The sequence below is a fragment of the Heliangelus exortis genome, chromosome 14 (assembly GCF_036169615.1).
Source record: "Heliangelus exortis chromosome 14, bHelExo1.hap1, whole genome shotgun sequence".
Lineage (NCBI taxonomy): Eukaryota > Metazoa > Chordata > Aves > Apodiformes > Trochilidae > Heliangelus > Heliangelus exortis.
The window spans coordinates 9,014,532-9,039,454 of record NC_092435.1 but is presented as its reverse complement, the minus strand read 5'-3'; the positions used below and the strand labels follow the sequence as shown (position 1 = coordinate 9,039,454).

The 24,923-nt window shown below is 35.7% G+C and overlaps 1 protein-coding gene across 3 annotated transcripts in view; it reads left to right on the top strand.

The window, feature by feature from the left end:
• The window catches only part of PCDH11X (protocadherin 11 X-linked), a 438,876-nt gene that overhangs the window by 66,354 nt on the left and 347,599 nt on the right, over positions 1-24,923 (top strand). For 2 of the 3 annotated variants that reach the window (XM_071757565.1, XM_071757566.1), the window contains exon 4: positions 86-2,572. In XM_071757565.1, the coding sequence (XP_071613666.1) occupies positions 86-2,572 (2,487 nt within the window). Of the gene's footprint in view, positions 1-85; positions 2,573-9,013; positions 13,027-24,923 lie in introns of those variants that run through there. The other variant, XM_071757567.1, reaches the window with a different exon arrangement.

Here is a 24,923-nt window from a genome sequence, read left to right as displayed (position 1 = left end):
TTGTAATAATTTCAGAACATTAATGAGATGTTTCTCTATTTAAATACACTGTCATGCTAAAATATCTTCTTTCTGTGTCTTGTAGGGCCAAAATGTATTTGGTCTTGATATAATTGAGACACCTGAGGGAGATAAGTGGCCTCAACTGATTGTCCAGCAGATCCTGGATAGGGAGCAGAAGGATACCTATGTGATGAAAATTAAAGTTGAAGATGGTGGAAACCCTCCAAGATCTAGCACTGCCATCCTTCAAGTCACAGTGACTGATGTGAATGATAATCGCCCAGTCTTCAAGGAGAATGACATTGAAGTTAGCGTTCCAGAAAACGCTCCAGTGGGCACCTCTGTTTCTCAGCTCCATGCTACTGATGCAGACCTGGGCTCAAATGCACAAATCCACTTCTATTTTAGCAACCAGATCTCCAGTTTGGCCAAGAGGCTGTTTGCCATTGATAACACCACTGGTCTCATCACTATAAGAGAACCACTGGATAGGGAGGAATCTCCTGTGCACAAGTTAACTGTTTTGGCAAGTGATGGCAGTTCGACTCCATCAAGAGCTACAGTGACTGTTAATGTCACAGATATTAATGACAATGTCCCATCAATAGACACAAGATACATTATCAATCCAGTGAATGGGACAGTACTTTTGTCTGAGAAGGCTCCTCTTAATACAAAAATAGCACTGATAACAGTAATGGACAAGGATGCTGACCTGAATGGAAAAGTTACTTGTTTCACAGATCATGATGTCCCTTTTCGGCTAAAGCCCGTGTTTGATAATCAGTTTCTTCTGGAGACAGCCACGTTTCTAGATTATGAAGCTACACGGGAATATGCCATTAAAATAGTGGCTTCAGATTCAGGGAAACCGCCCTTGAACCAATCTGCAATGCTCCTGATCAAAATTAAAGATGAAAATGACAATGCCCCAGTTTTTACGCAGCCCATCATAGGTCTTTCCATCCCTGAAAACAATGCTCCTGGTACTCAGCTGACCAAAATAAGTGCCACGGATGCTGACAGCGGGCGCAACGCGGAGATCAGCTATATCCTGGGTTCTGATGCACCCCCTATTTTTAACCTTGACCGCCGTACAGGCATTCTGACAGCAGTGAGAAAGTTGGACAGAGAAAAGCAAGATAGGTACTCCTTCACTGTGCTGGCTAAGGATAATGGGATGCCACCCTTGCAGACCAATGCTACTGTGACAGTGTCAGTCCTGGACCAGAATGATAACAGCCCAGCTTTCACCCATAGTGAATATAATTTCTATGTGCCAGAAAACCTACCCATGTATGGGACAGTGGGGCTTATCACAGTTACAGATGCTGATGCTGGAGAGAATGCTGCTGTCACTCTCTCAATTTTAAATGGTAGAGATAATTTCATTATAGATCCACTTACAGGTGTAATAAGACCTAATATTACCTTTGACAGGGAACAGCAGGGCTCGTATACTTTCCAGGTGAAAGCCGTGGATGGAGGAAGACTACAACGTTCCTCAACTGCCAAAGTGACCATCAATGTTGTTGATGTAAATGACAACAGGCCTGTTTTTGTTATTCCCTCCTCTAATTACTCCTATGAGCTGATTCCAACATCAGCTAGTCCAGGGTCTGTAGTTACTAAAGTCTTTGCAATTGATAATGACACAGGAATGAATGCAGAGCTCCGCTATAGCATCATAGGTGGTAACTCGAGGGGCTTGTTTACCATTGACCAGTTAACAGGCAATATCACTTTGAAAGAGAAGGTAATTACATCAGATCATGGCTTGCACAGACTGGTGATTAAAGTCAATGACCTAGGACAGCCAGAGTCTCTTTACACTATAGCTCTGGTGCATTTGTTTGTGAATGAGACAGTCACCAACAGTTCCTACGTGCAAGAGCTAGTGCGCAGGAACATGGAAACTCCAGTTGGCCAGAATATTGGGGAGGGGGAGATAACACCACAAACCAACGATTATGTCAAGATCATTATTGCCATTATTGCAGGCACAATGACAGTTATTCTGGTCATTTTTGTTACTGCTTTAGTGCGGTGCCGCCAGACACCTAGGCACAAGGTCGTCCAAAAAAACAAGCAGAGTGGTGAGTGGGTTTCTCCAAACCAAGAGAACAGGCAGATCAAGAAAAAGAAGAAGAAGAAGAAGCGTTCTCCAAAAAGTCTCCTTCTCAACTTTGTGACTATTGAAGAATCTAAGCCTGATGATCCTGGACATGAGCACATAAATGGCACTTTAGACATTCCTGTAGAGCTAGAAGAACAGACTATGGGAAAATATAACTGGGCCACCACACCAACCACATTTAAGCCTGATAGCCCAGATTTAGCAAAGCACTACAAATCTGCTTCTCCTCAGCCTACCTTTCAAATTAAGCCTGAGACTCCTGTCCCCCCCAAGAAGCACCATGTCATTCAGGAACTGCCTCTAGATAATACCTTTGTGGTAGGCTGTGACTCACTCTCCAAGTGCTCATCAAGCAGCTCAGACCCTTACAGTGTTTCTGAATGCAGCTGTCAAGGAGGCTTCAAGACCCCAGGCCCCATACACACGAGACAGGTAATGGAAATTTTAAGGTGCTCTCTTCTTCCTTCCCTTCCTATAAGCACTGCAAAATAACTTTTTTTCTTCTTCTTTTTCTTTTTTTTTTTTTTTTCTTCTCCAAAGATTAAAAGTCTGAAAGTTTGTGTTTGAGGCATTGAAAAAATAAACAAATTGAGATTCATCAGTGTTAAGGGAGAAAATTGTAAGATGAGTGTTGGCTGTAAGGAAATTGAATTATTACATTGGTGGGAATAGCTGACTGCAGGTGGCAGCATGGCACTTCCTGCATTGCTGCAGTACCTCATGTAGCTCCTTAAGGCAGGGAAAGGTTGTGGTACAGTGCTCTGTAGTATTGTATGTTCAAGAATTGAAGGCATCTAGGCCAGTGGAAAGTAATAAAGCTTTACGGGACCTGATAAGTGGTTCTTAATATTAATGGAGTCTGGAATTGCAGCCTTCATTTGGGCATAGCTTTACCTGAAGGTCTCTCAAAGGCAGGCAAGTATTTTCCTCTGAGACTTTCAGTGTCATCTTCAGCCTAGAAGCATACTGGATTATGTAAATCTGGTGGAATGACATAGTCGACAGGCAAAGTCAGAGGAAAATCAGAAGCATCAGTGTAATTTTTCTCACTTACTTGATGCTGTGCCTTGTACACTAAATAATTACCTTCTCAGAAATTCAGTATGAAAAAAGAAGTGTCTAAAGAATCCTCTGCTTAAATTAAAATGAGAACCAGAGTACCTTTTATTCTTCGAGATCCAGAAAAGCTTTCTCTGTAAATTGAATCTAATGTTTATCCACATTCTGGAAAGTTTCCTTAATAATAAAACTTTGTCTGTCTGTTTACCTCTGTTTCTTTGCAAATACTACAAAGCTTTCAATGAAAATAGTTTTCTAATTCAGCTTTAATTGTTCAAGGAGTTAATTACTGAAGAAACAAATATTTAAATAGCTTATTGTATTATTGAGAGTATATCTTAATACTGTTGCTCAAGATCAGATCCTCAGAAGGTGTAAGTCTAAGATTTTTTTATTCCAGCAGAGGTTTTGAACTTTCTGTGGGCTTTCTTTTATTACCCCAGTAGTTAAAACAAGATGTGCCTTAAAGTTTCTCATTCATTGTACCCATTATATTTTTAAAAACTGAAGGATGGGTTTTATTCTATTTCCCTTCCCAACACAAATTTGTGCAGTAGTCCATATCACTACACTTTGTAAAATTTTCATCTTTTTAAGATGCATTAACAGAAAAAAAGTAAGACCCTTTTTTTTCTCTTAGTGTTTTCTGTTAAAGATATTTCAAAGTGTTAATTTAAATTGTACATTAGAAAAAGCTTCTTGCTAATTTGTTCATCTGTTCGAACTCTCCTAACTGTGAGAAGGGTGATGCTGTTTCCAGGATTTCTGTAGGCCTGATCTGAGTGATTTTTCAGTTGACTCCTGCTATAGTTCCACTGAGCCAAAAGGTTCTTCCATTGTCTGCTCAAATACACTTTGTCATGCAGTAATGCTGCTAAGAAAGGAAGCAAACTCAAGCTTCTTTAGGTGTTTACTAACAGCATTTTACCATCAGAACAGGCTTTTAAGGTAGAATGGAAAGTGCTTCTCTTCTGCAGAGGTTTGCTGAGAAAAAGAGCAATTTTTTTTTTCTTCCTTCCTCATGGAAGGGTCGGGCTTTTTGTTTTTTGTTTAAATACTCACTGCCTGATATTAACTTGCCTTCATATAACTCTACCCGGAATTATAATAGGATGATGTGCTGAGTATGTAAAATGAGACCAATGTTACTATTTTAGTGATTTTGTTAAATATAGTTACCCTTCTTTTAAGTTTATTTTCCTTTGTGAAAGCGATCACATTGAGAAAATGTACCTACTCATTATCAGTGGCCTTTTATACCTTATTTGAAAGCAGCATTTACCTTTAAACATGTCAATCCACATTTTTATTACTAAGTGAAATATAAGTAATATCATAAATGCATTTGTTTATGTAATTTGGGTAAGAAAGACCATTGGGGTTAAATCCTTTGTGCTGGACAGTGATCACAAAAGCAGAAGTATGTTTCATGGTCACTAAAACTAAGCAAAGTGTTTCTTAAACTTTCATTGATGTTTTAAAAATCACTCTTAATCCGAAGAGTTTTTTTAATTGTAGCCTCTATAATTTTATCTCATGTGAGTCTTAAGGAGGTGACTCAGTAACAGACTAAGAGTTGTCACTGTTAGCCAGTAGAGAAACCAACCAACAACAGAATAACAGAAATTAGCTGCTGCCACAGTGCTTCAGATATCATGCTGTCCCATCCTCCAGCCTCTGAAAGCAACAGAATGTTTGTGGTTAACCATGCCTTGGTGTCCTGCCCTCTGCATTTTCAGCAAACTGTAGAACAGCCTGGAGAATTGAATTGTAAGTTCAGTTAAAAAGGGAGATGTGCTAGTTTGAAAAATGAAAGTAATGTCTAATGTGAGAACAAAATATTTTACTTTATTGCTAACAATTACTGTAATGCATCTCTTGTCCAAGCCAAAAGCTCTCTGAAGGAGACAAAAGGAGATTACATTCACTGAGAAAATATGTCTTCATTTACTAATGGGTGCTGATACCAATAGGCCACACATCTCTACCGTTCTTGGTTCTGCCTGTGGAAGACTTTACAGATATTTGAAATAACACTGAGTTAAAGCTAAAAAATGTATGGTCTCCTTTGAAGCTCTAAATTTTGAGTATGTCTGAATGGTATTGATTCAGGTCCTTAAAGAAAGGAAATCATGTCTGCTTTATTGCTAAATTTGACTAAGTGATCTATAAATGACAAAGTCATCGTAACAGTCATACTCCAAAAGCCTTGTGGTCATGTGGGCAAATAAATACAGCAGTGCAATGGCTGAAATTTTAATGAAGGAATCAGATTCCTGGAGCAGCTGAGGACACATGGAATCATCAATTACAGGAAGCTGAAGGGGGGAAAAAAATGGTCCTGACATGATGTCCTGTAAGAGAGAGATGAAGATTCTGTTGTACTTACATAAGAAAGGGCAAGGGAAAGAGATATTAACATTATTTCGAAGTCACACGATAGGAATTAATAAATAATGGTGCCAGTAGATCTTTAGAACAGCATGTGTTCTTTTGAGATATTGTAGAAAGACTTCCTTCTCAGAAGTTTTACCGAGTTATAAGTTGTAAAGGACCCTCTCATTCATAATAAGGTTTGGAGGCTTATAAAATCAAACTGACTTTCAGTGTCATCAGATTTTCATCATAGAAAGATGATAGTAGTAGCCCAGTGGAAAGATACATTTCTTTGGTAGAAAAAGATACAGCACCTTATCTGCAGGTTCTGTAACAGCTCAATTGTTTTTCATATTAACTTTTGTGAGAGCAGACTAAGAGGTATTCCGTACTGACATGAATCTTCTAATGAATCTTCTAATTCTTCTGTTTGCATTGGAATGATGAAAATGGGAGGTTCTTCCAGTCTAGTTTTTATGTAGCACATAGCACAATTCTAACATCTAAGGACTTTGCTCAAGTGCTTTAGACAACAATCAGACAATTCAAATGCCTGTCTAGGTATCAACCTGTTTATTCAAAAGATGCATAATTATATAATACATCGTTACCTCTGGTAGATTGCTTTCAAGAAGCTACTGCCACGAATGGTCATTAGAACTTCCCATGTATCCTTCTCTTTCTTGTTGCTTTCTTTTAATTAGTGGTATTGCCAGGTACACTTTTTGTTTGAGTTAGAGTTGGAAGGGACCTTAGAGATCAAGAGACCTAGTTCCAACCCCCCTGCTGTAGACAGGTACACCTCCTGCTAGACCAGGTACTTCCAAGTCCCATCCAACCTGGCCTTGAACACTTCCAGGGATGGGGCAGCCACAGCTTCTCTGTGAAGAATTTCTTTCCAATGCCTAACCTAAATCTCCCCTCTTCCAGTTTATAGCCATTACCCCTTGTCCTCTCATTCCATGCCCTTGTCAAAAGTCCATCCCCAACTTGCCTGTAGTCCTTTCAGGTACTGGAAGGTGGTTTAAGGTCTCTCTGGAGCCTTCTCTTGTCCAGGCTGAACAACCCCAACTTGCTCAGCCTGTCTTCATAGGAGGGGTTCTGATCAAATTTGTGGCCTCCTCTGGGCTTGCTCCACAATAATGCATACTATAAGAAGAGTAGAAATGTTTGAAAATAAACACCTAGCCATTAAGGAAGGTTCCTGTGACCTTTTGTATTGTCATTTTAAATGTAATAGCAAGTTCTATCTGAGTCAAGAAGTGTGTATTTATGAAATTATCACTGGAGGACTTGGTTCAGCTTCATTCCAGCTCTTCTACTGGTAGAGTTGGATGGTGCAGTCATGCTCTGAAGCTGTGATTATGTGGTTTGTGGTTTTGGTCGTCCTCCCACTTTCGCAGTGAGCTCTGGTTTGTATATTTATTTAGCTCCCCTGCTAGTAAACTGTACCATCTCTGGGAAGGTGCTGAGGGCATGAGCAGGTATGCAGATTTATTTTTCTCATATTTACAAATGCAAATCTTTAGTTCATTTTAGTTGTCAGGAGTTCTGTCATCTGTGAACGTGTCCATATTTACAAATAGAAATTTCAGTTGACACAGTGATCTTTGCAGAATTTGTTAGAAACTAAATGGAGATAGACATATTTCTTAAAGAAATCTGAAGGGGAAGTAAACCTCCTTTAAAATACATTGCCTCTTGGGACCCTGTTGTCTCATTAGAGACTGCTTAGAGCTGCTCACATTTCTGGCACATTTGGTTTTCTGATTCTGATTTGAAATGTGGTGAAATGTCCTTATTGCTTGCCACTCACTATGAGAAGAGTGTGTGAATTGAAAGAATATTGCAATGTTCCTGAAAATAATAGCTCTGAAGACTCACCAATTATGTAAACCTTTACTTGCAGGATTTATTGTTTTGTTTAGTAGCAGTGAGACTTCAGTTTACTCTAGTATACTGTAACAATCAGTGGGCAGTGCTGATGATTCTGGTATGTAAGAGTATAGAGGTGATGCTGATATGTTGCATTGAAAGATGCAGAGCAAATGATGCTCAGATAACATGTTCTAACATCAGCTAAGTAGCTGTTGGTATAAACCCTTTCTAAAAGCCATTTCAAAATTGATTACTATGATTCTAAGTAGTCTTTATTTTAATTTCCTGGCTATTAGTTTTGCTGGTAGTTTGGGTATGCTGTTCTGTGTGTACCTCTCAGAGAAACCCTGAAGTTTACATTTGGAAAAAAAGATTTCTAACTGAAGCTTAAGTTAAAGTCTGCAGCTTGGAAGTTAGTGAGCAGTTACTTGAGTGTGCAGTACTGCTGAAATAAAGCTGGTCAAGAAAATGCTTTTCCTCTGTGGAACACTTTGAAGAAAAACTTCAAAATTGTTCTTTCAATATGTTTCCTTAGAAAAGCGTGAAAGATGCAACACTTCATTAAAAACTGAACTGGTTGGTTGAGTTAATACTGAAGTTGGCAGATGGAGTTTCAGCATTAATAACTGGGGGATTTTTATGCAAGTTAGCACAGTACACAATACTTCCTCGAATAGCCGCTTGCCTTGGGGTAGTAGCAGAATAAATTTTCCTAAACATTAAGTGAATTTCACATTTGTTTTTCAGTGAGATAACTTGAAAGTTCACTTTTTTCTCCTTATGACCCAACTTTAGGGTTTTTTTGGGTTGAGTTATGTGTTTTTGTTTGGTTTTGGGTGTTTTTTTTTGTTTTGACTTGTACCCAGGAAACATTGTCAACAATGAAGTCTGATTTAGCTGCTGTTTAATTTTCACACTACAGTCTTGTCCTGTTTTTTCCCAGAAGGTATTGCACTCAATAATCTGCAGTTGATAGCAATTTCCTGACCTGCGAGTGGCTAGTATCTGTGGTATTGACAGTGCTTTCTTTCCTGTGAAATGATTGATCCAAATGTCTTAATTTTTGTAAATTTTTAGGACTGTCTGTTGGTGAAAAATATCAAGATTGAAAATAACCCTTCAAATTGAAATATTCTATGCTCTTAGAAATTATGCTCTTGAATGAAATCTGCTAAAAGCCTGTAGAGCATGTTCTATGTAGAAAGGTGGTCTTCTGACAGATACAATCTTGCGACAGCACTTAGGAATTCGAGCTGATAAAGCAAAAAAAAAAAAAATAGAGTAAACAACTTAGATTAGCATACATCAAAGGCATTTCTTTGGCTCCTTCTGTTTCAGCATTTTTACTATGTATATAAATATGTGCAGTTTTTTGTTTGTGTATGGAAACCTGAGAACACCCGGACACCCGAGATGTTTGCTTACTTAGAACCTCAATAGTTCAGTACTAATCAGACCGTGCAATGATTGAGATGGTAGAAATTTGGAAGCAAACTTGACAATATATGGGGAAAATGATGCAGGAAAGGGCTTTTCTCATGCTGTTTCTCTGTTTGCCAGCTCTGAACGTCATCGCATCTGATGTTATATACTGAAGTCGTACGTGTACACAATGATGTTAAGCCAGCAAACATGAAAACAAGGAAATAGCACGAGAAAGCCCTTTGTCCTCTCTCTGATTGCCGAAGAAATTTATCGTCTGATCTCCAGAGGGGTTTGGAAGTGACGATGAACTGTTCAAGCTGCCCTACTGAAAGGTATCAAGGGCAAGAATTTTTTAAAAAGAAAAAACAAAGAAGTTTTAGTACATTGTGCTATAGTGTTCTATAATGTAGTTTTGCTAAGAGAAAAGTAATGTGACCCATCCTTCTTCACAGTTGGCAATTATGGTAAATCTACTTTGCTTGTAATCATCTTCTTGTCCCAGATTTTTTTCCGTATTTATTTTAGTTGGAACAATTAGGAATTATGTTTTTATAAGTATATGAAAAGGGAGCAATAAATTTTATTAATACAGTAAAAAGAGAATGTAAAGTTCTTTATACTCCCTGCATTTAAAAGAAAAAACAAATTATTTGTTGTCACTCATAGCACCATTATACATGTTAAGAATTAAGTGTTATTTATATCTATTTTTAATGATGTTACTGCTGCTATGGATCATAAATAGAATTTATCAAATCACTGCTTCCTCATTTTATAGGCACAATAATAGTTGTGAAAAATGAGTACTTTCTGCTTTCTTGTCCACAACATTTTAAAATAAATGATCACCTCCTAAATAACTGGGAAGTATTCACTTAACTTTTAAAAAGAAAATTTAATTTACATTTTGCTTGCTGAAATCTAGATAATGTCTGTGTAACAGGTGCCATACATTTAACCTTTTGAAATACTTTTATTAAAAAAAAAGCAAAAAATCCAGTGGCTTGCTTATCAGAGTGATAAAATAGGAAAAAGCATACATTCTGTTTTAACTGTTAGCCAGCACATGGGGAAAAAATATCCTACTGTTGAGTTTTTTCCCCCCATTTTTTTTTAAATACAGTCTGCTTTTTAAAGTTAAATTTTATACATTATAATTTGTTATTTAGAATAATTTAAAAAAAAGAAGATTTGGCTATCATAGCTTGGTTTGCAGGTTTGTTGCAAGTTGTTGTATATTGCCTCACATTTTAGGGAGAAAACCTTAATATTTATCATCTATAATATTAGAATTTCATATGCAATGCAAAATCTCTTAGGAAGCAAAGGAGTATAAAGAACCCTGTTTTCTGCACTTATATGAAGACATGTAATATTAGTTTGCTAGAGTAAAAGTAAATACAGGCACTGCTTTTAACTGGGATGTATACAGTATATATAACTTTATTTTAAAGAAAAAGTTATTGATGATTCATGGGTTAGACTACAACTTGGAATTCTTACACATTTCTGTATGTTTGATGTAAAGGTATTTATAGGCTTGTACTTAATATTCATGTTGCCTCAGTTCTTGGACTGCAGAATGTCTATCATGACTGTTGCCTATAGTTTCCTCCACATTTGCTATCTGGCTCTTTTAAAAATGTGTATTTGGCTATTTGATCTGTAAAATAAATTCTATTAATAATGAAGTACGTATTGTAATTTAGCATATTGTATTGCATAATTATTGCTATGACTGTTACAGAAAATTTTTCACTTCCAATAATGCAATCATGTTCCTGGGAAGAAGTTTATTTCTGTTAGACAGTTTTGCTATTCCTGTTTATTATACCCTTGCAGCATTTGTGTTTTCAAACTAAAAACCCAACACTTTCAGTGGTTAGACATGCAGTAGTGATATATACTGACTCAATGTCACAATTCAGCCACTTTATTTGGGTGTAAAATTAATTCCTAACATAGTAAGAAATTTATTCAGGAAGTATATTAGTGTAGCAAAGTTTTGTCCTGCCTATTGCTGTTAAAACTGTGTCCTGCCTATTTATGTTAAAATTGTTTGCTTAAGTGCTTCATAGGAGGGTGATAGGAAGTATTCAAAGACACTTCATAGGAGTAATAACTCTTGGGCCTAGTAGAGTTGTTTGTCAGCAAAATGGTAGGATTTCACAGACTTTCAGTTTCTGTTTTTTATTTCTTTTCTGAATCTTAAGGTTTTATGTTTTTATGGTAATTAGGTTGGATTTCCTTGATGAGAACTCAAATACATTAATTTTATGTTTGAGGAAAGCACCAAATAATTTGAATCCTTATATATAAATGTTTTTTTTTGGTTTTTTTTTTGTCTTTTAATCAAGGATTGGTGGACTGAGATACTGGACTGGGTTAATCTAATCTAACTTCAAACATGTAATTTAATAATCTGAAGTGGACACACAGTCTGTTTTTTTCCCTGGCAGTGAAAAGGCATAGATATACTATAGCAGGTTATTTTTATTTTAGGACTGTGTGCTCTCTCCAAGTGCCTGCTTTCTTACACTATGAAGAGAACCTTTGTTAAGGACCTTTCTAATGTAAATCTACCTGTTATGTGCTTGCAGAGAGAAATATTTTTCATGGGATTGCTAGCCTAGATTTAACATAGCTGAAGGTCAAGTTTCTTCCTAGTATTTCACTGGTAATATTCTAGTCTGTCAGTAAATAATTCTAGAAGAATCTAGGATGATTTTAAACTTGAGAGAATTGACACGTGGGTTGGATTATTGATCCAATTCAGTAATCTTTCTTCTAGTTCTCTCATATGTAAACACAGCCAAATATAATAACACTCCAAATGCACTAAGGGGAAAGCCAGCAACCTCTTAAATGGTTGTTTCATGTGTTTCCTCTGTTTCAATTTTTATTTTCTTGCATTTAAGTATCACTTTTTAGAAAGTAATTCTTCCATAGACTGGCATAAGACTTGTTCAGAGAGCTGATTTCCTTCTGATTGTTAAACAGTTTAATGAAAGTCTCATAAAAGCCTGATATGTAGTGACAAAATGTGTCTGTGTGCAGAATATAAATTTCTACACTCTTTGATGAAGGCTAAATGGAGACCAGTCAGAAAAAAATTTTTATTTTTGGTTTGTTTTTAAATGATTATTAGCACACTGAGTAAAAGCTAGGTATATGTGTGTCAAAACTGACTTCATTTCTCAAATGTTTGCACCAACAGAAATGCTATTTTCTGACTGCACAGAAGTCAGAAAAAATTAAGAGCAAAAATCGTGAAGCTGACCAAATGCTTTTGAAATTAAAAATTCACTGTAATTTTCTTTGGAATTTCAGCCATACTAAGTTGTTTTCTTGTACTTCATTTACTTTAAACTGTAATTATTTTTACTTATCATCATCTTGGTAAACTCAGGATTCATCCTTTTGTCTGGTGCACTTTCAGCCCTGTCACCAGTACAGACAGCTCTGTATTTACAGGTGAAGTCCTAGAGTTTGGTTTGGTTAGTTATGGTGCTGTATGTGGTTTAGCCAAATGAATAGTTGTGTGTTAATTGCTAGTTTTACAGAGTCAATTAATCACATGGTTGCTTTTAGCCCTACAATGCCAGCAGCCAAAGATGATGCTCAGATTTGCTGTTCTGCATCCTGTGTCCTATTGTCAGTGCTTAAATTTCATAGGGATGTGTGTCTACCAAAGCTCAGTGCCACTCAGTCTCAGAACATGCGCTGCTACCAAGTGAGTCACTACAAGGAAATGCTGTGGCAAAAAATCTGCAGTTTGTGTGAAATCTTCCTGCCACATAAGAAAATATGTCGGACTTTGCAGGGTATCTTTAAAGCCTTCTGAATTTAGTGGAGTGGAGGACTGAAGGGTAGTAGAGTGTTGTCAGGAACAAAGCTGGATTGTGATGTATATATTTACTTTTTTAACAAACTGTAATGCTGCAGGGTTTTTTGGTTACACATTTTCAGTGATTTCTCATTTTACCATAAAACATATATTTATGGTATATCCTGGTATTAAGTATTATTTGTAAAATCTTTTTAACAAATATTTTTAATATATATTTTTGCTTTCATATTGAATTACTGAGCACTGTTCCTTTTTATGTCTTATTTATCTATTTCTAAAATAAATTTTGTTTGAAGATTATATTCATATACCTTCTGGAGAAGCACTGTTTTTAAAAAATACACCTCTGATCTCTCTGCTTAGTGCATGTACACCATCAAATTTTTACATATTCTGGTATTTTTTACAGTGGTTAAGAGCTATAATTACTGAACTTTACCATACATGAAGTAGTATAAATGTTTACTAGTAATCTATCTAAAGAAGGACACTTTTTAAAGAAAAACCTTATACTCCTTAGCAGAACATCTGCATTGTCTTCAAAGGAATCTGGTCTAAGCAGAAGTTCCAAGAGTTGTACCTCTTCTAATATTGTTTATATGTATGTGTGTTTGTACTGTGTTTAGGGATAGATATATATATAGAACTTTACATATATATATATCTGTGTGTGTATGTATGTATTTTGTGTGCATGTGTATATAAAAAAAGAGCATGGGAATGTGTATACACATCTATCATGTAAAAGCAAAGTTTATAGGCAGTACATGTTACATAGAATTTAATGTAGATATGTGCCTCGGTAGCCAGCATCTCCTCCTAGGAATCATAGATCCTTTAAATTTTAAAAAAGACCTCTAGATCATAGAGTCCAACTGTTAACCTAGCACTGCCAAATCCAGCACTAACCCATGTCCTTGAAAGGTCACCAAACAGTAAGGTTTTCACTTTACCACATCGTTTTGAGATATGGAAAGGCTGATCATCCCTTCTGAGAGTGTACTGGGTTCTCACTGTATTGGAAAGTTACTTTTTATAACTTGAGGGTTCGAATACAAAATGATAGGTACAGTTTTGAATTTCAGTTCTTTTTCTTTCACTATTTCAGTTTTACTCATTGTAGTACTGTTTCCCACTATTCTTAAATATTATCTTTTTCTATTATATAGACTTGTTTTCTTAAAGCATGCTACTGAAAATGTAATGAAAATGACATTTTTGTATTTCCTCCAAATTGTGGACACATAAGCCAAATTCAGTTATTTAGGTTCTTACAGATGTATATTGAGTAAGTGTATTACCACGAATTTTTCAGGAGTACTACTTTTATTTTCCTTCAATCTTTTAATTACATTTTATTAATTTGTATTTAGTGCATGTTTTGTTTTTATGGAAGGTGTTCATTGAAGCTCAACTTATTTCCAAAAAAACCATGGATGATATCAGAGATGTGAGTTTTGATTTGCCATTGCTGAATTGCAGCTAAGAATTATGAGCTGAATTCCAGTCTATTTTCTCATCATAGTTTTCATCCTTTCTCTGCTAAGAGATGCCCATGGATGTCAGATGGATGAACTGCCCTCTGCTTATGGTCTTGTTTCCTTCTGGGCTGTGATGCTGGATTTCTTCTTGATATGATCACCAGAGTCAGATGTGAAATTTGAGTCTAAGACCTTTCCTTGAAAGAATTTCCTCCTCATTATTGCCTATGTGGTACAGATACTTCCCTTTTATCTGTGTGCATCAGTAGCAATAAAGTTTCAGGCTAAAAGATTTCAGTCATAGACTTTCCCCCACAAAAATAGTTTTCCTAGATCCATATCCAAACTTATTGATGGTCTGATTCTTCCTCTCTCCCTCCCTCTCTATTAAAAGGTAAACTATTCCACAGATGGGAATTAGTTAACACAGGTGTATGGAATCTCTTGTTCTAATGAAACAGTATTACAAATTATGTTTTTGTATTGAATAATGACTCAAGTATTTTAAATTTTAAAACATTAGGTATAACTAAATACAATAGAATAGCTAAACTTTTTCTGCAGGAATTAAGCTGTCCTTATAAGAATAAGTCTGTATATTTTGTTACATTAAAAAAATTATCTTATGTTGTATATTATACCAAAAGTTTCCTTCTATTTGGGAGCATGCCACTGGTGGAATTGTAATAGAAGATCCAACTTAAACCTAAGGGGACATTTTGCCTGATATACCTGGGGTATGGTGCCTTTTTTTTTGTTTTTTTTTGGGGGGGGGGTATGACCATTCAAATTATTTTAGGTTTTCAAATAGATTTGTTGATAAGCTAATTTATACTGTCTTAATTGTAAAGACACAGGAAAGCATCTTAAAGTATTTGAAAGAAACTAATAGAGCACAACAGTAGTGCTCATTTTTGTCTCCCAGTTAAGTGAAAAAACTTTGTGCCTCAGCCATTCAGTGCTGTGTATTTTTTGTGTTTGTCTACAAAAGTACCCAGAGTCTGTATGGATAAGATGATGATCATGTACAGGAACTGGGTGGTGTTAGGACACCAAAGCATGAGAGAAAAGGAAGATGTTGTTCATGTATAATTTTTACTGTGAGGTAACTCAAAATCTAAACTACCACATCTGAGATACTTGTAGATGTTGAGCCGCATTTTCATGTGTTCTGAAACACTTTCTTTATTGGGTTAGTCTGCAGTTATTGTTACAGATGAAAGTAGTGGAATGCTGTCTGCTAATTTTGATTGTGTGTGAACACTTGGATATGTGTTCATATCTGAATGGAGAAGTCTGATTGGGTATTGGGTTTTCATGATTGTAAGCTAAGATGCCTTAATTGTATGGTTGGCTGATTTGACTGTTTCCCTCCCTTTGAGAAACAGTGCGTTCTAAACTGGAAGTGAAAGAACTGCAGCCTAGGCTTAAAAACTATATAGTGCAGTTTTCTTTACCATTTAGTTAGATGAAACTATTTAAATGCTTAAGGATAGTTCAAAAAGTTCACAGTAGGATATACTTTTTTTCCATTTTAACTTACCTGAGGTAAAATTACAGGCTTGATATCACCAGAAACTGTCTTCTGGCTTTTTGGTATTGCATTTCTTGAAATACATCCTTTTTAAAGAAAAGTACTTTTGCTTCCAAGTACCAGAACCCCCTTACTATAATTACCTAAAAATATAGGTATAAATATTTAGAGTTATACACTATGAAAGCATAAACATTTTTCTATCTTCTGTTTTCTAAAACATCTGGCTTGGGGAGACTTAACATGAATCTGGTTGTAAAAACAGACCAGTGAATCAAACTGAAGCTGGGAAAGTGCTTTTCTGTTTTGAGTCAGTATACTTGTACTCAAAATTTCAGGAGGGGAACAAAACACGGGAATTTGTTCTCAAGTTTAGTGGAAAGGAGGCTGTAATTTCTACAGTTTTCTGAGATTTTGATTGCCAGAATCACTACAATTTTTAGAAGAAATGTTCTACCCAACTTGTGTTAAACTCAGGACTCAGTGAAAGCTGCAACTAAGAGCTGCCGCCACTTGTAAAGGTGTCTGATACTGTTATTAGCAGCAGTGGTCAGGATTGCTACATTTGCTGCTTTACAGTCCAAGCTGAGTCAGTTTGGTAATATTTTTTAGAGCTGAGTGGGACCAGTGGTTTTACCAGAAATTGTTCAAGAAAATGCCGTTTTCCTACCTCAAGACAGCAGTAAGCTGCTCTTCCAAGTACAGACACCTGATACTTTTCAGATGTATGTTCCATTAGACACATTCAAATATTATAATTTCTGTGTGGATTTTTATTCTTCACATTGTTTACCTTTTAAGTTCTTAATTGTGTATCTTATAGGGCTGTAGAAACCTATAACTAGTTATACACTCGAAAAGAAGGTAATTTCCTAATAGTTTAAGTGCTCATTTTCTCACAATACTCCCAATACGAGGAGGTATTCTTGCTGTTCAGTAGCATGGATGAATGTATTTTTTTAATGTCCCAACACAGATTTTTAATTTCATGTGGCAAAATGACATTGTGAGTAATGTTAAAACAGTGATAAACAGATGGGTGTTTCTTTACACATGGGGGAGTCATCAAACCTACTAATTTTGAAAATAGTAGGCTTGGGGATTCTTTCAAACTTTCTAACTAAAAGATAGTAACTTCAAAGTAGAGGATGAATGCATTTTAAGAAAGCAGCAACATTCTTTGGCCATTGTATGGCCACATCTGTTAAGTCATACCAGGAAAGTATCTTTGCTCCTTCAATTCCCTTTCTTCATCAGTTTTATTGTAAGAACACTTAGCCAACTTCTTTACTCAAGTTACTTCATATCCTGTTCATCAAATACTGTCTTATAATAATACTTTTTTTGTCTAACACCATGTGTTACCTTGATCTGGCCTTGGATAGAGGACTTAGGATTGTCTTATTTAAATATTTTCCTATTTTTTAAAAATTGAAACTATGGTGGGGTATTTTGTGCAACAGTCAATACATATGTATGTTCTTGCACTTGGGACTGTATCAACTTGATGTTTGACAGAAGCACTATGATAGTAACCAAAAGATTTAATACTAGATGTGCAAATCCTTTTGATAGATCCTATTGAGGATCCTATTGATTGATCCTATTAAGGATATGTTGGTGAGTCACAGAATATATAGCTGTTTCTTACATTGGAGTTTGTAATGATTACAGAGCATGGACTCATAGAAAAATTGAGGCTAAGAGGACCTGTGGAAGGCATCTAGCCCAATCATGGTGCTCAGAACCAGGCTAATTTAGATCAGTTTGCTCTGGACCTTGTTCAGTTGACTTCTGAGTATCTCTAAGGGAGGATTTTCCAAAACCTTTTTGAAATGCTGCTTGCTATTTGACTACCCCCATGGTGGAAAGTTTTTCCTTGCCATAATTGGAATTTCCCTTGTTGTGCTTAATTTCTATTAAAAGAGAGTGTACGTACTTCACAGATAGATAACAAGTACTTGAGTGCTAGTGAAAACTTCTATGGAGCTTTTGAGAAAATCCAGCAAAATCCGTCTTGAACAGAAGTCACTAAAGCAGATCGCAGTCCTTAGTTCTCTTTCAGTCAAATCACTTTGTTTCTTTGACAAAGGTGTACTTTGTTTCTTTGACAAAGGTGTACATTGTTCCCCGGCAGCATAAGTGCTCAGTTGTAGTTGGAGTGGTTGTATTGTGAGCTCTCAAACACAAAGCTTGTTCCCTGACCTCCCAGTCAAAGTCATTGTGGGCTAAGGTGAAAATTTCTATGCAGCTCTTGCAAGGCCCTCATGTTCAGGTGGTCTGTCAGTTATCATTCTTCCTGTCTTGAAAATTACTTTGTGTTGAACAAGAAACACTTAACTGAGGAAGCTGCAGAGGAAATTCTTGCCTTACAGTCTCACTTCTGTCTGTATATCTGTCTTCCTCTTTGTTTCTAGATGCTGAACAGTCTTCAGCTGTCCCTTCATGCTTCACCAAACATGCCTTCATCTTTTTCGGTCTTTGTGTCTTTTGTGCTTTTCCTGGTTTAGTGCATTCAGAAGTATGTTACATCATCACACCATTTCTTTTGTTCCACATTCTTGCTAATACAGTATCTGTGAATATTCACACAAATGAATTTTAAACTAATGCTGAAAGCCAATCATATTTGGGAGGACTGAACTCTGCCATGTCCATACTTTCAAGTACTTTTTCCTTTCCAGCCTCTTATAGGGATCCTCTTGGATTCACAGAATTCTTTGAGATTAATACATTCCTATGTCATTACAAATGTTTAATTTTTCTGGATTCTTGGGTATATGTAGGTGTCTCAGGGGAAATCAGAATTTTAATTGTTTTTATGGATCCACTACTTATGTTAATAAATATTCAAATGAATCCAATTTACTTACAGCTGTAAATATTTTAAATGGAGCTATTAATTTGCATTTTCAGAATGAAGTCCATAAGCACACTGCTTTCTGCTCACTTGTATGGCTCATCAGCTTTTGTATTCATCATCATCTTATAAATACATTGTGACTTTCATTTGGATTCCATCTAGTTCTACTAGTGGAAACACTTCAGTTGATATAGCTGGGATTGTTTTAGCTACAAAGAAATGAGTGAATCAAACCTTTTCAGAAACTTACATGAATATTGGCTATGAAAAGCAGATAGAAATGACAGAAGAATGCTGTCAAAGGTATTAAAATAGGAAATTGTAATCAGACAGAAAAGGAATTGTTTGATGTTTTCTATGTACAAGATAGAGTGGTGCAGTTATCTGTTGACTTTTAGCTACCAAGCATGGTTTATTACAGTATTTGGGCTTTGAAACACTGAACATGGATAAGACAGCACATGTTTGGCTGTGTAAGGGGTCTAAAGTCTGTCCTGGCAATCCCCTTAGAGGAAATCTTGTTGGAATTAGGAAATGGCAATGTGAATTCTGAAATGGATATTGCAGAATGATTGCAAGGGAATATTCCATTATTTCATTGGCCCTTTTTAACACATTAACTGCTTGAACTGTTTGTTTTTATGATTCCAGATGGTAGTAAGATGTAAATAAATGAATAAAATGAAATAGATGAAATCAAATGCTTGGCTGCTGTTCAAGAGCAGCTAAGGCTGAACTTTATTAAATTCACATGAGGATATGATAACTATGGAATCTCACAGAATGAACTACAATAATCTTACTCATGTAGAACATAATTATTGAGAGAGATTGGAGAATCTAAAACTTTATCGTGGAAAAAACAAAGCCCATTTTGAATGTTAGTTTTCAGAGGGCATTTCACTGCTTGAGTGAAGTCTGTGTATGTACCACAAACAAAAAGCATGCACAGACCATTTTACTCATCAGAGGTTTTTAAGTGTTCTTTTTCAGTGACAAAGTAGAGAGTACTTGAAATGAAGTTATGATGTTCTATGTTAAAACTCTTCCCTATATCATATAAAGCTCTTTTTAGGAGTAAGTGTATTTGTATTTAGAAAAGGGGTGAAAGTATTAATTAAAAAAATTATAAATAGTAAAAATATAAAACTAAACCACATATTTTGGCTTATCTTTTGTATGATATAATTCTCAATACCTTTTTTTGTCACCATAGAGCATTTTTTATGCTTCTGCACTTGAACGACTGTCTCCAACTGAATGTTTTTTAGACATCTGTTTTGTCACTTGGTCAAATTAACTTTAAGCAAAAATTACTGGGTTTTAACGTGCCATTTTTCTCTTATTTCTCTTCATTGCAACTTCAAAATTGCTGTTGAGAATATTTTATCAGAAAAGTAAAATGCTTTCCTCAAAAACCCTGAAATATATTTCTTGCCAATACTTACAGGATATATTTTGTTAAATTTCTCATTCAAAGATAATTCAAATTGCATTTCACTCATAAAACTGTGTTTGTAATCTGTTTTTGAAAATGAGGGAAACAGAAAATGTTAAACTTGGGGCAGACTGTCTCTGAGCACCCAGATCTGTTGAGGAGCTGGTTATGGAAAAGCAAGGGAAGGAATAAATCCAAAGCTGGTTTTGTATTCTCTTTATATTTCCTTGGCTATGTGAGTCCAGCATGGTCCCTGTGCAATACCCTCTGTACCAGATGAACTGAAGGAGGTGGAGGAATATGGAAATCTGCACAGCACTTTGTGGTATCTGCAGATCTTCAGAGATGTTTTCTTGAGTGGACAGCTAAAACCAGGAAAAAGCAATTGATGTTTTAGTGTTTTGGTGAAATCTCTTCCCACCTTGTTTGGGTAGATGTCAAACAAGTCACATTTGTTTTGGGGGCCTGAATAATTTTTTTACTGTTCTCCCCTTTAAAAGTGAATTGACAGGCTGAATCTGGCTGGTTGGTAAACTGTGAAGGTATTCATCAAAGCCACAAATGCAAGTCTTTGGAGGCTGCCCACACTTATTTCTGAAAATAATAGTCTAGTGTTTTATATAAAAAAAAATGGACAGGAAAAGTCTGTTGTATATCATAATAGATATATTTTTCCTGGTTAAATCAGCCCAAATAGAAATGCTCAGATGAAATCAGAACTGTTTTTCCATTCCCTGTGTCAATCAAACCTTTCCTGTTGATAGTCTTAAAAGATAGGGTTGAGAACACAAGGTCTACTTTTGTATTATTAAGATGAAAAGATTCTGGCAAGGTTTGATAACACTTGAGATGCTGAGGCTGTTACAGAAATATAATGAATACCAAATATATCTGAAAAAAGGACTTTTTATCAAGATAAAATCCTCATGAAAAATGCCACTTATTCTTTATTTTCAATTAGGTAGGTTTGAAGACTAAGTCAAGGATGTAAATCTTTATTTAATACAGATATCTAGTTTACATCTCTGTGTGTTGAAATGTGAACCTTGAATTCAGTCACTTCCATTCTAATCCAGAAATAATTTACAAGTTAGAGTCAGGTGTTTCATATTCAAATACAGAACAGTATACTAGTGAATCAGAATGTACAAATGGTTTTCTCAGCCTTACGAGTAGATCTGTATGATCTTTTATTCCAAAGGAATTCAGCATTTGGACTGGTTTTCAACTAAATATTTTGTAATTGTTTCCAGGGAAAAAAGTATCTGGCTAGTGATTTTTAATTAATACATCTCAGAAGTACAGAGTTCCATGGGTGAATAAATCAGACTGGATTCAATGAAAAAAAAAAGGTTGCCTCATGGTAATTTTGTATAATGTATTATGACTGTCATTTTGTTTTAAATGATAGAAGACTATTAGTCATATTGTTGTTTAATTGTTTTCTGTTTATTTGTGGTTTAATCTGGCATTACAAAGTATCTGGTACTGACTTCTTAAATGATGTTATTCAGGATAGGGAGTGATGAGCTGGAGCAGGATCCTGCTGCTGGTCAAAAAAATGTTACGTGACAGGAATTCACAAGGGAATGTATTGTAATCTTTGAGAGGGGTTGTGGAAGATTGTCTTAAGTTTTTTCCATTCCCTGTCTTCTATGTGATTGCAGGCATTCTGTGGATTTTCTTTTTTTTTTTTTTTTTTTTCTTTTTTTCTTTTTTTTTTTTTTTGTGATTGTTTTTGCCATAGCTGTACTGTGGCTGGTTACTTAATTCTGTTTTGCAAATTTAGAACAGATTGGCTGATGTACTGGATCAGTAAATAATTTGTGTCAGGCCCAGATACCAACTGTCAGTGAGCTGAAGCACAAGCCTGGGGAGGGAAGATGACAGAGCATGTCCAGCCTTACTGCTCACTTGATATTACATAGTGCTCAATGTTGTAGACAGACACCAGGATACCATAGTGATTTCTTCCAATAATTTCCCTTTAGAATGACTGTAAATGTAACAAATATTTTATGAATGATTTATGTTGGGATTAATTTCATGCATAGGAGATAAAGGAAGAGGCACACCTGGTGAATCACCTGCCGTAGCAAATGCCAGCAAAAGCTGGAGTGAGTTGTTCTGTAACAATCTGTCCTCCATGTGCTGTAGGAGGAAGCAACTTAAACATGTGGCTTTTAGACAGCTAAAGCTGAGTAAAATTGTTTCTGAAACAGAATTTGCAGAACTTGGGTTCACAAAGCTGAGCACATTTTGAAACTGCAACCTTCAGTACTTTAGGCATATGTACTGTCAGTTAGAAAGAAAGGAGGTAATCAAATGATAGATAATGCAGAGAAAACTTGGAAAAGTGAATAGAAGCATTGTACTCAGTTACTTTCACTTCCATAAACTCTAATGTTTGAGTATTTATTCCATATATTGTTAGAAGTTGACATATTAGTAAATTTTACTGCGTAAACTTAAATTATCTGTTAATTTTCCATTGTTTCTACAGAATAAACATTTTATATGCTATGTCACAATTAGCTTGCAGGAAAACATTTTGGGATAAGCAGTCCTTAGAAGTTTCCTTTAGAAATTGTTTTCAGGAAGGACTGGGTGTTTTGCCAAATAAATCCAGCTACTAAAGCTTAAATTGACTTGATGGTTTTGGAGAATTCATGTTCCTTTGGGATTATGCCACCAGGACTGCTTTTGGAAGAACTGGACTGATGATCCTTCTTTTGGAAGGAGTAATAAGCAATCAAAAGAACCCTTTGATATGTGAAAACCAAAATTTAACTCTACTGACTCTACTGTAATTCAATTCTGCCTTTTGTCAAAAAGGTCTATTGCTCTTTTACTGTTGCCAGAAATAGACATCCCAAATCTCATAAACTGCCATCCCTTGTGATATTAATTAACACATTTATTGTGATGTCTAGAAGGATTTCGAAGTCTAATTAACATCTGACAGCTGAACTATATTTTCACCACAAATGCAGCTCCCATCATATCAGCATTTGTATATATGGGAGTTAAGCTGCTCTTCCACTCTGTTACATTTTCAGGCTGGAGAGGTTGCAAATCTGAACCTTTTGGAGTGTACCTGATACTCTCTTGCAAGGTGTAAGAATTAGAAAAAACTCCAAACAACCCAAACCATATTTTAATCTACTTTCTATTAAAATAATTTCATGAACAAATTACTTCTGATGGCTACATTTGGCTGCATTCTTAAAAAACTAAAAAAAAACCCTTATTTGGCTACTTCTTATTTCTTCAAGGATACATCTTGGGTTTATCTTAATGTAAAATCAACTATGATTATTATTTGATACTTCATCTTATTTGCTTTGTCCTCGTTTGGAGAAATAACATCCTTTTATTTTATGAATAAAAGGACAAGACAAAAAATAATAATGAAAAAGTAGTATCATACTTTGTGAAGACACCTTTTTGATGCTATGTGTCATGTTGTATATTCATGATTTTGTACTGTAAGAAAACTACAAGGGGATGAATTCTCTAGAGAAAAAGCCCTCTGAAGTGAGAACAATATCAGAGCATAAGGTGTCTTGCTAGCTTCTAAAAATACAATGTAGTCCCACGCAGTTTTCTTCATTCAGAACCAATCTGCAGCTCTTTAGCAGGAAACCAGTCAGGGGACTTCTCACTTTGAACAAATTTAAATTTAATATAAAAAAAGATCTTTTGGAAAATTGTATTAATGGAAGTTCACTTTCATTATGTTCAGTTTTCAATAATTGGATAGATAGAGGGATATCTCTTTTGCCCTCAGTGCCCATCTCTAGGTTGTTTTTTCTGTGTGTGTGTTTCTTCACATGCCTTGAATCATCATGGGTAAACTGTGCTACCGTTTTTTTCCATCCTATCTTGCTGTATTAATTTTATAGGTCAATTTTAGTATCACCTGTCCTTCCACTGCACTTTGACATCTTGCATTCAATTTCTTTGTTAAGTGGCAAAAGATTGCTTTAGCTTTATAGGATATCATTTGGAATTCTATGTGAAACAAAGAATCTTTGCAGGATCTCAAATTGTGAACAACAAACAAGAAGTAAAGATACAGTAACGGAAGCATATTAGTGAATTGTTGGAGTTCTGGATCAAGGGGCAGTGTCTGCTCTTAGCTCACTCTATTACCTACTTTTAGTGACTCAAAGCCCTGAAACTTGATTATCATAGTGGATGAGTACTCCTGTCGCAGTGACTTCCTCAGAGACTGCATTTACTCAGTAGCTGATGCTTCTGAGTGTCACTTGTGGAGTATGAGGTTATTCTTGTGCTTCAGAAATTTGTACTTCTGTACATGCTTAAAATTGGCTTTTCAAAACTAGGCAGGCTAACTCCACTCTCAGTACAGAAGGGTAACCAGTGATCTCTGGGGCAACACACAAAGCTTTACAAAACTCCATTTATCCAGTTTTCGTTCCAGGCTGTGAAGATGGTAAACAGTAGGAGGATAATAGGGAAGATAACTGAATGCAAGTATCATTGAGATGGATGAAATTACAGACGACTCCATTACTATAACCCATTTATGTAATATTTGGGTTTATCTTAAAGTACTTAATTTTTCAACATTGAGATCTATCTTTTTAACCACATGCCAGACTGGTATGGAGTGCATGGAGAATTACACCATTTATGATGATATATCAAATCAGATAATTATGTGTGCATCTGTGTAAAGAAACATTACATTAAGCTAGACTGTAGTTTCAATCCCAAATTTGATGCAGAAAGAAATTACTTTGGTTTTGAGTAATCACAGATGTGTGTACACACATATATTTATTTCCCAGCTTGTTTACAGATGTCTACAGGAAAAAAAAAAAAGTTAAAATTTAAGAAGAATTTAAGCATT